The following is a 13,069-nucleotide window of genomic DNA, read 5'->3' on the forward strand; positions in this document are numbered from 1 at the left end:
TTTGCTGATTTTAAGATAACATTATAAAAATATTCAGTAGGGTCATATGAATGCTCTGCATAATTATTGTAAGTCCAGAATGATTGTAAATGGGTTAAACGGCCTTGCCAAAATATAGTATTTCCCATTTTTACTAAAAACCGACTTGCACAGATATTTTATGTCCGTTTGGAAGTGCACAAACATAGTATTAGTCCAGGGCCCATCTGTTTTGAGATGGACGTTGAGAGGTGACTCAAATTTTTTTGCAGAAATTGCTTGAAAATAACTCAAATAATAATATTTGAGTTATCCTCCCTCTCAAAAAGGTCCGGAACATTGTTTAAATAATTAAAATGTCAAAAAATGAAGGAAAAATTCGATTTTTTTCTCCGTTTCTTGATTATAACTTTAAAAGTATTCATTTTCTAGAAAAGATGTACTGACATAAAAGTTGCGTAATTAAATTTCCTACAATATAGAATTAGTTAAAAGTTGAAAAAATAGTCACCCTTGTTGCAAAATAGCAATAATTGCGAAAAAAACCATACAAAAACAAGTATTCGCATTTTACGTTTTTAAACCATTTATGCTACAATTATAACCTTCATATTTCACCCAGAAAAACTTTATGATACAGTAAAATAATACTATAAATTTCATTAAGATTGGTTCAATAGATTTTGCAAAATAAATTTTGCAATCCAGCTCGCAAAAACAATTCATTTTTTCAAAATGTTACAGAACTGAAAATAAAGCAGGTAGCAAGTTGAAATTTTTTTTGCTTATAGAAGTGTACTGTACCTTTCATTTGCAATTTGCAAAATTAAAATCGATTAACTACCACGGCGTCAGGAATTTTTTTAAATAAACATTAATTATTGGTGCTACGCGCAGGACAGCGGTGTTCGATTCACATGAAGTTGATTTCCACCAAAATTTCTTCCAATCTTCATCTAATATATTATTTTCTTACTCTATATTTTGTTGTATTTTAATATTTTAATTCCACAAAAATCAAACTAATTTTATTATTGTTTGTGAAATATTGTTTAAAACATTGTATATGTTTAAAAATAATAAACTTTTATTCTCAAGTTAAAATATATGAACAAAGAAAGTTTTTGCTAAAAAAAGTGTTATTTCAAAGGATAGAGTATGTGTTTTTATTTTGCAATAAACAAATTTATTTATTTATATCGAAATGTAATAAAAATTAAAATGTATCAATAATTATCAAAGGTCATTGTAATGCCCAATCAGAGCAAACTATCCGGTGTCCTGCGCGCAACACCAATAATTAATGTTTATTTTAAAAAATTCCTGACGCCGTGGTGGTTAATCGATTTTAGTTTTGCAAATTGCAAATGAAAGGTACAGTACATTTCTATAAGCAAAAAAAATTTCAATGTGCTATCATCTGCTTTATTTTCAGTCCTGTAACAGTTTGAAAAATTGAATTTTTTTTGCGAAAGCTGGATTGCAAAATTTATTTTGCAAAATCTATTGAACCGATCTTAATGAAATTCACAGTATTGCTTAATTCTATCATATAGTTTTTCTGGGTGAAATTTGAAGTTCCAAAGTTTAGCATAAATGGTTGAAAAACGTAAAATGCGAATACTTGTTTTTGTACAGTTTTTTCCCAATTATTGCTATTTTGCAACAAAGGTGACTATTTTTTAAATTTTCAACCAACTCTATATTGTAGGAAATTTAATTACACAACTTTTATGTCAATACAACTTTTCTCGGAAATGAATACTCTTAAAGTAGTAATCAAAAAACGAAGAAAAAAATCGAATTTTTCCTTCATTTTTTGACATTTTGATTATTTAAACAATGTTCCGGACCATTTTGAGAGGGAGGATAACTAAAATATTATTATTTAAGTTATTTTCAAGCAATTTTTGCAAAAAAAATTTGAGTCACCTCTCAACGTCCAAATGTACTAATATTTTTACAGATGCGCCCTGGTCTATATGTTTTTGGGACATACAATATTAGTGCTCACCCGATCAAACTTATCATGGCTGTAAATATTATTTGACCGGACATGCAGTAACATGCGGAAACAACCCTTATGTTGTATGTTCATACACATTTTCAAAAAGAAATACTTTTTAGCCCCATAATACATACTATATTAAAAAATATCTACATTAAGCTAATAATGATACCCGAACTTATTAACCAAACATTATGATATATCGGTATATCAGCAGTATCAAACAAAAAGTAACGGGAAAACTTCAAAACGTTCTCCTCAACAATTAAGATATTTGGGCATACTACATATGCGCTCTTAACCGTCGATATTATATAGAATAATATCTGTGTTATTAATTCCTAGACTTATTTCTTGGTCAGTATTTTCTAAGGTTGTATTCGATTTTATTAAAATACTTAGAGTCGAGACACAACAACATAGAGTAAACTGTTTGGGAATTATAAATTCTATTAATTTAGAGAAAAGGTAGTTTTTGATTTTATTTGATTCAGAGTTGGACCACCATCTCCAGATAGCTATTTCTGTCTCTCAGGCATTATCAATGGAACTATGTAGTCAAAACTCAGAATCAAACACTAACAGGCTGCCTTATTTAAGGGAAATTACCGCGAATACAATAATTCCACCTTTGAGACGCAGCGACATCTCTCATAAAAAGAGGAAGACGAAAAGTCTCAGTACAAAGTTTACTACAATTAAACAATTCATTGTATCTTCGTTACATCTAATAAAATGTCTCGTTGCTGTTGCAAAAAAAAGTTGTGACGTGGTTTTTAATATAATGATAAACATAGACAAATATTGTCGAAGTACAGGTGACTGTATACTGTATTGTTAAAAATCGACAAAAAAATAGACCCATTTCAGTATTTTATTTTTTTACTCGGTAGGTACCTATATCGATTCGAAAATGTTTTAAAGTGTGTACGTCAATTAAACCATGGAAAGAAAACATGAAATAAAGGATTTACAAATAATTTATTCTATCTAGGATGACCGGTTTTGCATACTACAATAATTTACTGTGCATTTTCAGGTCTACTAAAAGGTAAATAAGTGCTTATATTACAAATTAATAATAAATTATGCCAATATTAAAAGTGCACAGTTTTCACACAATTTTTACGATTGTATGAATGTTACTTAGGTATAGTATTTTTACTATAAAAGCGATATTACGTAGGTCAAAATTTTTGACGTAAGAAAACTGTCAAAGCATTAGAATGTGACTTTTCATTATTGCCATGTTTATTATAAACAGCGATAAAACCGATATTACGTAGGTCAAAATTTTTGACGTAAGAAAACTGTCAAAGCATTAGAATGTGACTTTTCATTATTGCCATGTTTATTATAAACATGGCAATAATGAAAAGTCACATTCTAATGTTTTGACAGTTTTCTTACGTCAAAAATTTTGACCTACGTAATATCGCTTTTGTAGTAAAAATACTATATATGCCGATACAATGAATGTTGTTATATTTATGTGGAAATATACTTAGAGTTCTTATGGTCTAAGAGCTAGAGCCGAAAAATCATCGTCATAAGTAATACGGAGTTTGGCATGTGAAATGTGTCTATTGCATATTGATAATTATGACCACTTTCAGGCTGAAACCTCAGTGGATACAGGAAGTAGCAATAAGGGATGAAAGGGGAAAGTTAGTGTAGTCATTAAAGGTTTTCACCTCCTATTTTGTTAAACCTCCATTTATTTGCATGAAAATTGGTGACTAGTTAGACTGTTAGAGCATACCTCAAGAAATAAAAATGATTTGGTGCCAACTTGCACTTTTTCCCTGGGGGTGGATACCACCCCTTCTCGGGGGTGAAAACTATTTTTTTAAAAATAACCCCACAAATCGATAGAGGGACAAATTTTAATTAAAATTTGTTATATCATGTTATTAAAATAAATCAATACTTTTTGAGTTATTAAGGATAAAAGATTTGTATGTTTAAGAGCACATGCGTGAAGTTACGGATGATAAAAAGAACATATTATTTAATTGTATGTTACTAAAATATTATTTTATATTATTTCGATATTATAAATTTAGCAAAAGTGTATTCGAATATGTCAAATGTACCCATTATTGGACACCACCAGTTTCTGAACATATTCAGTTTATATTGTTACGCATTTCGAATTGAGTCCGGCCCTGCCCCACCGAGCCTTCAACAAGGAGTGAGATCACCGTCTCGAGGATACGCCAGTACCCCAGAATGATCGAGAATTCCGAGACAAACAATATAAATTGACGTTTTGCGTAGAGACAGAGACGTATTCAGTCAGTGATCGACGCGCGACGCGTAATCGAATCGAATGTATTGAAATATATGTATCGGAATTATTATGTTTAGTTAGTAAAATCATAAATTTGAGTTTGTAAATAAATTAGATGTGTTAGTTTGAGTTATTTGTAACTAAAATAAGTAAGTGATGTAAAATAAAATAATAATAAGTAAGTCTTTCTTTATTTAAATTAAACTTAGTGTCTAAAAACATAAATAATAAAATAGTACAGTCAGATTTGTAACAAATGGTCCAGAAGTGGGGATACTTGAAATAAATAAAATTAATTCGCGTAAAAACAGTGTGGAATCTTATGGAACTACGAGGTTCTGTGTGGACTACCGTTTGTTGAATAATGTTACCAAGAAAGATAGTTATCCTCTGCCTCGGATCGACGACACGTTGGACACGTTGGCTGGAAGTAAATTGTTTTCTACGTTGGACTTGAAGTCTGGATATTGGCAGGTAGAAATGGATCCAGTGGACAAGGAGAAGACGGCCTTCGCGACAGGATCTGGATTATGGGAATTCAACGTTATGCCGTTTGGACTCTGTAATGCTCCTGCGACATTTGAGAGGCTTATGGAAAATGTGTTGAGAGGGTTATCTTGGAAAACGTTCCTGGTGTATTTAGACGACATAATCGTTTTGGAGGAGACGTTTGAAGACCACCTGAAGGATTTAGAAGACGTTTTTAATCGACTTAAAGCTGCCCAGTTAATGTTAAATCCCAAGAAATGAATAGAATCCCTATTTCAAAGTAAAGTCAATTATTTAGGTCATATAGTCAGCAAAGAAGTAGTGGCCGTGGATAAAGGAAAAATCAAATCCATTAAGGAATGGTCTGAACCAACTCATAAACATCAAGTGAGAAGTTTTCTGGGACTATGTACTTACTACCGGAGATTCATTAAGAAGTTTGCAGATATCGCTAAGCCATTAACGCTACTTACAGAGGAAGCAAGGGATTATTGCTGGGATAGATACTGCCAAACGGCCTTTGAAACTTTGAAGAGGCATTTAATTACAGCGCCAATACTAGGGTATCCACTGCCAGAAGGAGAGTTCATCTTAGGTACGGATGCAAGTAATGTGGGAATTGGAGGAGTGCTGTCTCAGATTCAAGGAGGACAGGAACGAGTCCCATCAAGTTTATATTGTGCATTACAATCTGCTTAGACTCGTACATCACAATATTCCATACATTCTACGACAGGGATGGAGCTTATCGCCAACATTGTTTAAAATCTATATAAATGAGGTGGTGAATAAGTGGCGGAAATCGTGTTCTAGAATGGGGATACAGCTAACCGACGACTCAACACTATACACACTGCATTTTACTGACGATCAGGTGGTGATTGCCCAGGATAAAGATGATCTAATATTTATGACAAACCGGCTGTTTCGAGAATACAAAAAATGGGGCCTATACGTTAATATAAAGAAAACCAAATATATGTGTATAGGAGCGGTGCCGCCCAAAATCCCGACAGCCAAAATCCCGACGGCCAAAACACCGACACCCCAGAATCCCGACAGGCCAGAATACCGACAGGCCAGAATCCCGACATGCAACAATCCTCGCATAAGTAAAAATTCCGACTACTACATTTTGTTTAGTAACAAAAATTAAAAAAACAGATGGCCATAAACAAAAAACAAGAACTAAATGTAATTATATGTTAAAAAGAAACTTATCAAACCTGTCGGGATTCTGGCCTGTCGGGATTTTGGGCTGTCGGTATTCTGGTGTTTTTTGTCCGTCGAGATTGTGGCTGTCGGGATTTTGGCTGTCGGGATTTTGGGGTAGATCCGTATAGGAGGACAGAAAAGTGAGTTACAACTAGAGGATGATATCGTTATCGAGCCAAGCTCTGATTATGTATACCTTGGAACGAGAATCCAACAAAGTGGAAGGACAGAATTCGAAATAGAGGAAAGAATTATGAAAGGAAAGAAGGTAATAGGAGCTTTGAACTCACTACTTGGTCAAAAACCATATCAAAAGAAAAGAAAACACAGCTTTATAATAGCATCTTTAAAAGCGTGGTACTGTATACTGTATGGATGTGAAACCTGGCAACTGAATAAGCGAACAGAACAGAAGTTGCTCGCACTCGAAATGGACTTCTGGCGAAGATCGGCCTGCATCTCCAGACTCTCACATATAACGAATGAACGGGTGCGAGATATTAGTAATAGAAAAACAAACATAATTGAAGAAGTCCAACAAAAACAACTTTGTTGGTATGGCCATGTACAAAGAATGGAGGAACATCGACTCCCAAAGCTAATAATGGAATGGCAACCCCCGAAAAGAAGGAAAAGGGGCAGACCGAAAGCAATCTGGATAAGTGGAATCCAGAAAGCCATGTCTGAGAGAGATCTCCGACCAGGAGATTGGACAGATCGACGCGGCTGGAGAATAGGAACCGGAAGGCGCAGGACGCTATAAACCGGTGTTATATATTGTTATGATCTGCTTCTTATTAATTTTATATTAATTATTATTTATTTGATTAATTATTTAATTGTCGCAAATCATACATAAAAATTGAATAAAAAATCTCAGGGTGCCTTTTTGTACTATTAAAAAAAAATCCAAATTATCTCACGTTATACTTATCTTCTCTCGTGGGTTCAGTATCTCTGAGTTGATCCTAATCGGGATAAAATAAGGAAAAGAAATAAAGCAAAATATTAAAATAAAAATACAGAATTGTCTTTTATTTATCAAATTAATACTCTGAAATCTATCGAATCTAAAAACCTGTGGACACAGATGTCCGAATGAAATTTATACCACTTAAATTTATTATAGTAAAAAAAAAAACAATTTATCGGTTTGTTCCCGATGACTTTGGTAAAACAAACTAAACCAAACAAATTTTTGTCTTCGCAAGATTCCCTATATTTACTATTTATATTTTGAAATATTGGAATTTTAATTCATATGCTTTTTACTCAATAATTTAGTTCCGAACATAAAAATCTCTTTCACATAAATTGACTGACCTTTTGCTTCACTCACTCGGATGTCTTCTCGTGACCCAAACAGCTCTCCCTCGTTGACTATGTTAAAGGCTACTCATCAAAGCCTCACTCCGTTGTCCAGCTTCAAAACTATCAGCATACCAGCACCAATTCTCCAACAAGCCGGGTCTCTTTTGACACGTACTCGATTCAAACAAAACTCCAAAAAAATTCTCTGCTCTCCTTCTCACAATAATACAGAATCAAAGAGGTATTTCGTCTCAATTTGATCTGTCTGTCGTTCCACTTTTCAACACTATTCTCCACTATCAAACAGCCACTGGTATCTGCTAACTATCTATCCACTCAACACGTCGAACCGCTCCTTAGCGGTGCCAAAAACATAATGACTTCTCTTTCAAACTGTCTCAATCATCCAATCCATTTTCCCCTTCCACATTTCCAAGAATCAAAGACATCGGCTTTTCCATCCGACAAACAAAACAGTCACCCTCAAAATTATTCCGATCATCCTAATTACTTTCTGAGAACTATACAATATTTACTCGTGTTGAAAACAAAGATACTAAAATTTTCCATTAAAATTTGTATTAAAATACCAAACTTTCTCCATAAAACCCCTTTTCTAGAAATTGATAATTACCTCTAAACTAAACAATCTTTTTCCCTTTTAAATCTAAATACATCGTTATTTTCACTTTAATTATTCACAAAAGTCTTTAATGGTTCATCGGAAAGCTCATTAAAAGAGAAATCCACTTACATCCAAACTACATTCTAAGAAATATTTACAACTCAATATATAGGGTGTATCAAATTTATGTGCCCGCGTTATTTAAAAAAAAATTTAATTTAATTTTTATTTTGCTTTTGATTGATAAAATGCAAACACAATAACATCCCCGCCTTGTTTTGAGATAAAATCAATATATACAATAAAGAGAGGGAGACGATCATACAAGTGGCAGCAGAAGTTGGGTTGATTTTAGCTTCGTAATATACTTCGAATAATTGGAGAATTGCAAGTTAAAAAATTCAACTGAGTACAAAAATAAGTATTTAATAGATAGTGCACACAAGTGATAGTAGTTAATTAAAGAAAAATAACATCAGAAAAATAAGATCAAACATCAGAAAAGTAAGATAGTTTTGGCAGATGTTTTTATTTCCGAGGAGTCGATCTGGTTATGCATTTCTACGCGTTTTTTTTTAAATACAGATAAGAGCTGAATTATTGCTGATAAGAAAGAAATTATTAAATAAAAGATACATACGTTTTAAGATACAGTCGAACCCGCTTATTGGAATAGCCTTTGTACCAGGCAAAAATATTCTTATAACCGGGATATTCTAATAACCGATCATTGGTGGCTAGTCGAAATAAGTGTACCGAATATACGTAATAATATTATTTACATACTATGCCAATGTGTAGTTTTACATACTATGCCAGTATGTAGTTTTACATACTATGCCAATATGTATATAATATATATACCTACATAATCAGTATATGTAAATCTTTTTAGGTCTTTTTACGTCAATAATACAGTAGTGTAACTACTACTTATCTATGTATGTGTTAAATAGCAAATTACATTATATTATGTAGGTATGTGAATGAATACAGTAGCAGTAGGTAATTAATATAAAATGTATGCAATATGTAGATATGTAAATATTTTCTTATTAAAATGCATATAACAAAATTACTTATTTTTTCTTAAGAAATTATCGGTAATTATAGTTTTTTATTGTTAATCCGTGTGGTCATCCTTAATCCATTGGTTGAATGGAACTTTTATTGGCGGCAAGAAATGGATGAATTTAACAAAGCCATAATAATTCACATCTTGCAAACAAGTAGGTAAATACTCTCTGGGTGAATTCTAAATAAACTGCTTCTAACAATTTTATAGCAGGCAACAGTGCCTTTGTGTAGACAAATAAAAACTACTTTATGACCCATGCATTTTTCGGCTAAAGATCGAATTGGTAGGTACTCGTAACAAAGTAATAAATATTTATTACCCTAATAATATCTAATCCAGCACTACAGGCCTTGACGACTGACCATAATACCAAACATAATTTAAATTTTTAGTAAATTGTAAAAAAAAATATTCGTTGACCTGCAAAATATGCTAATAAGCGGTATTATCTAATTAGAACCTATTCCAATAAAAGGATAAATTTATTAAGGAGTAAATGGAAACGTTTCGGGAACTCGAATTTATATTCCATAAACCGGGATATTCCTATAACAGGGATTCTAATAAGCGGGTTCGACTGTACTTATCAAAAAGTAAGATCAAGTTTTGAATAGTATAAAAGCCCCGAAAAAAGTTAGTTGAAGTGTAATATGGATATATCAAATTCGGAATTTCGAGCTTATAGCGAACTACTAAATACATTTCTAAACTTGCTTCCGAAATAAAATTAAACGTAAATAAAGTCATCGACAAAACAAATAAAGAAGTGGAAGTAAAAAGGGAGACATATCTATATCAATAATTCGATTTGGGACCTTTTCATGTTTATATAGAAAATAACTCGATTGAATTTAAGGGTGGGCTTAATGCATTAAGAATAAGAGATATTATTATTTCAAAGTAAGTGCAAATTGATGAAAAAATTTCAAGCATCAATGCCATAGGTAGGAATAGGATACGCATTAAATTCAAAGATTAAAAATAAACAAAAACGATAAAATTTAGAATAATTATACATTTCCAAATTTATTATAGTTAGACAAGGCATAATATAATATATCTCTACTAAATTTTCGGTGGAATATAATAATAAAAATAACATTAAAGTGTATGTTTCACACTGCAAAGTTTAAGTATTGGAAGTACACTGTAAACTTTAAGTAATAGTACACTTATTAAAATATACAGTTTTTAATTAAAAATCTAATAATATAAGAAGGAATTACTTTACTGTCGGCAAACTATAGGGTAACCTATCTAAAACTTGTCAAAACAGCTAAGAAGTGTACTATCAAAATCATTTGGGAAGCTCTAAAAGTGTTGCAAAAGAAACTTGGTCCATAATATACGATCTTCAAGATAAAACTAACACTGCTCCAGCATGTTCTCTTCCAAGCCCTAAAAATCTAAATTAATACTTCATTAATTTGAGTAAAATTATAACATCAACTATGCCACAACTTCTTCTTCAAGTGTCATCTCCGTGACGGAGGTCGGCAATCATCATAGCTATCCAGAGTTTGGAGACGGCAACTCTGGAAAGTTGGTTTGATGTACATCCATACCATTCCCTCGGGTTGTTCAGCCACGATATTTTGCGTCTCCCTATGCTTTTTTTTCCTTATATCTTTCCCTGCATAATGAGTTGAAGCAAGTTGTATCTCTCTCCACGTGCAATATGTCCGAGATATTCCAATTTTATGTTTTGATTGTATTTAAGACTTGCATTTCTTTATTCATCTTTCTCAGAACCTCTTTGTTTGTGACATGTTCTCTCCATGATATTTTCAGAATTCTTTTATACACCTACAATTCGGATGATTCCAGTTTTTTCATGGATGCCGTATTCAAGGTCCAAGCTTAAATTCAAGGTCAGTTAGCACTAACTTTAGATCTCTTCTATTCTTCTATTCTAATTTTAATCTCCTGGAGGTAATCATTTGTGGAGTCGATCATTATTCCAAGATATGCATATTGGTCTACTCGTTCGACATTGTTCCGATTATGAGGAAATTCTCGTTGTTTTTTGCGTTTTATATATTCCCATAAATGAGAATGTTTATGAGAACCATGAGAACCATAACAACCATGTTCTATCTCCCTAATTTAAAAAAGGCCAAATAATCAATATTCTCAAAAGCAAATCTTCCTCTAGCACTGATGGACTACCCATAAAAATGTTCTGAAATCTCTCAGAAAATCTGCTGGAAGTCCTCGTCTCAATTAATGATTCCTTTAAAAAGGTAAATTTCCAGAGTGCCTAAAGACAGCCGTCCTGATTCGTTTTCATAAGGGCGGTGAAAAATCTAATGCCTAAAACTATTGCCATATTGCCCTACTTCTGGTATTCTCCAAAATTATTGAGAGACTTATAAAACGACTTTATGTTCTCTTTAAAGATAAAAAAAATAAATTTCTACGGAACTCGAGGTATTTCTTTGAATTGGTTCCAATCTTACTTGGAGAATGAGAAACAACTGGTTAGAGCAAATGACTAAATCTAGTCTCAAAAATATTGTATGTGGTGTACCACAAGGTTCAGTGTTGAGTCCTCTACTTTTCTTTTTCTTTATAAATGACATCAATTATTTAATAATCGATGGAGAAAATGTTTCTTTTTGTTGATAATACCAGTATCACTTGGAGTAACTCTAATATTGCAACTCTTCATGCCACTATAACTTCTGATCTACTTACAATAAAAACCTGGTCCGACTCTAATTTACTTTTTTTAACGTGGATAAGACATATAAGATTATCATATAAAGGAGTTCTTTAACCCTTGCTTCTTAATCACAGCCAGATCAGTATCGTTGATTCTGTAAAATTTTTTGATATTTTTATAGACAGCAACCTTAAATGGTCCCTTTATATCGATTTATTAAGTAAGGTGTTAGTTTCAGCTTGCTATGCAATAACATCTGTTTCGAAGGAAATCAATTTAGTATCTTAAAAGTAACATATTTTTCTTTGTTCTAGTCTCATCTTCGATATGTGCCTCCTTTTTGTGGTTATAGTACCGCTGCCAAATCTGATGTTATTTTTAAATTATAAAAAAAGAATACGCTATATGTTCTTGACCTCAGGAGACAGTGCAGAAGCTACTTAAAAATTGTTAACCTTTTTACATATTTTAGAAATTGTTTGCTAAGTTCCTAAACACTTACATGTTTTTTTTCAGCAAGACCTAAACATGACTACTCCACCAGAAATTCAACCTTTGATGTTTATTTACCAATCCCGTCCACTGAGTTGGACGTTCAGTAAAGAAATCTGTATTATATTCTGCAAAAAAACTTTACAACGATCTTCATTTACAACTTAAGAAAGATCCATAAAAAAAGCTCCAAAATTCCATAAAATGACAGAAGCCTATCTATCTGAAAGACGAGTTTCCTATCTATCAGTATGAGACAAAAGCCTATCTATCAGTAGAAGAGTTTCTTAATGAATAACTAAGAAATTACAGTGCCTTTATGTACAAGTAACTAAAAGTATTTTTATCTATATTAGCGTACCTATCATATAGTTCTTAAGATTTTATTGTGCAATTTGCAATTTATTTCAATTTTGCAATATATTGTTTTGTTTTATTTCACTATCTTTTATTTTGTAATATTGACGACTTAAGTAATTTCAGTAAATTGTCAATTGTTTTTTTTTTATTTTCTGAATAAAGCTTTTGTTTGCTTTATCCATAGAATTATACAATTATCAGTAACAATAAGGCATATTTCTACTTCTAAGTTTAATTAATAATAATATTATTAAAATTTTAATTCTCATTACCTGGTAGATACTGCTTTATAATTTCTTTCCTCTGTTTCACAAACGTTTCTTGATTTCCGGTTGGTGCATTCTTTGTTATCAGGAGTATGATGGTTGACTCTCCACCATTGTAAGTGTTGTTGTTAAGTTTCGACTTTGCAACAGACTCCAGTTTTTCATATACTTTTGAATAGTCAAATGATCTTGGCACTAAAAAGTATATTATTTTAGACTAATAATATAATAGAATATTAAAATTTGGCATGTTATAATGTATATTAGTGTATTATGCAACGAGCATGT

General features: G+C 32.1%; 1 protein-coding gene across 1 annotated transcript in view; it reads right to left on the reverse strand.

Annotated features, from left to right (window-relative positions):
* Positions 1 to 13,069, reverse strand: part of LOC114343434 (uncharacterized) — a 94,000-nt gene that overhangs the window by 15,582 nt on the left and 65,349 nt on the right. The window contains exon 8 of the mRNA XM_028294258.2: positions 12,788 to 12,976. Coding sequence (XP_028150059.1) covers positions 12,788 to 12,976 — 189 coding nt within the window. The remainder of the gene's footprint in view (positions 1 to 12,787; positions 12,977 to 13,069) is intronic.

Source organism: Diabrotica virgifera, chromosome 10 (genome assembly GCF_917563875.1).
Source record: "Diabrotica virgifera virgifera chromosome 10, PGI_DIABVI_V3a".
Lineage (NCBI taxonomy): Eukaryota > Metazoa > Arthropoda > Insecta > Coleoptera > Chrysomelidae > Diabrotica > Diabrotica virgifera.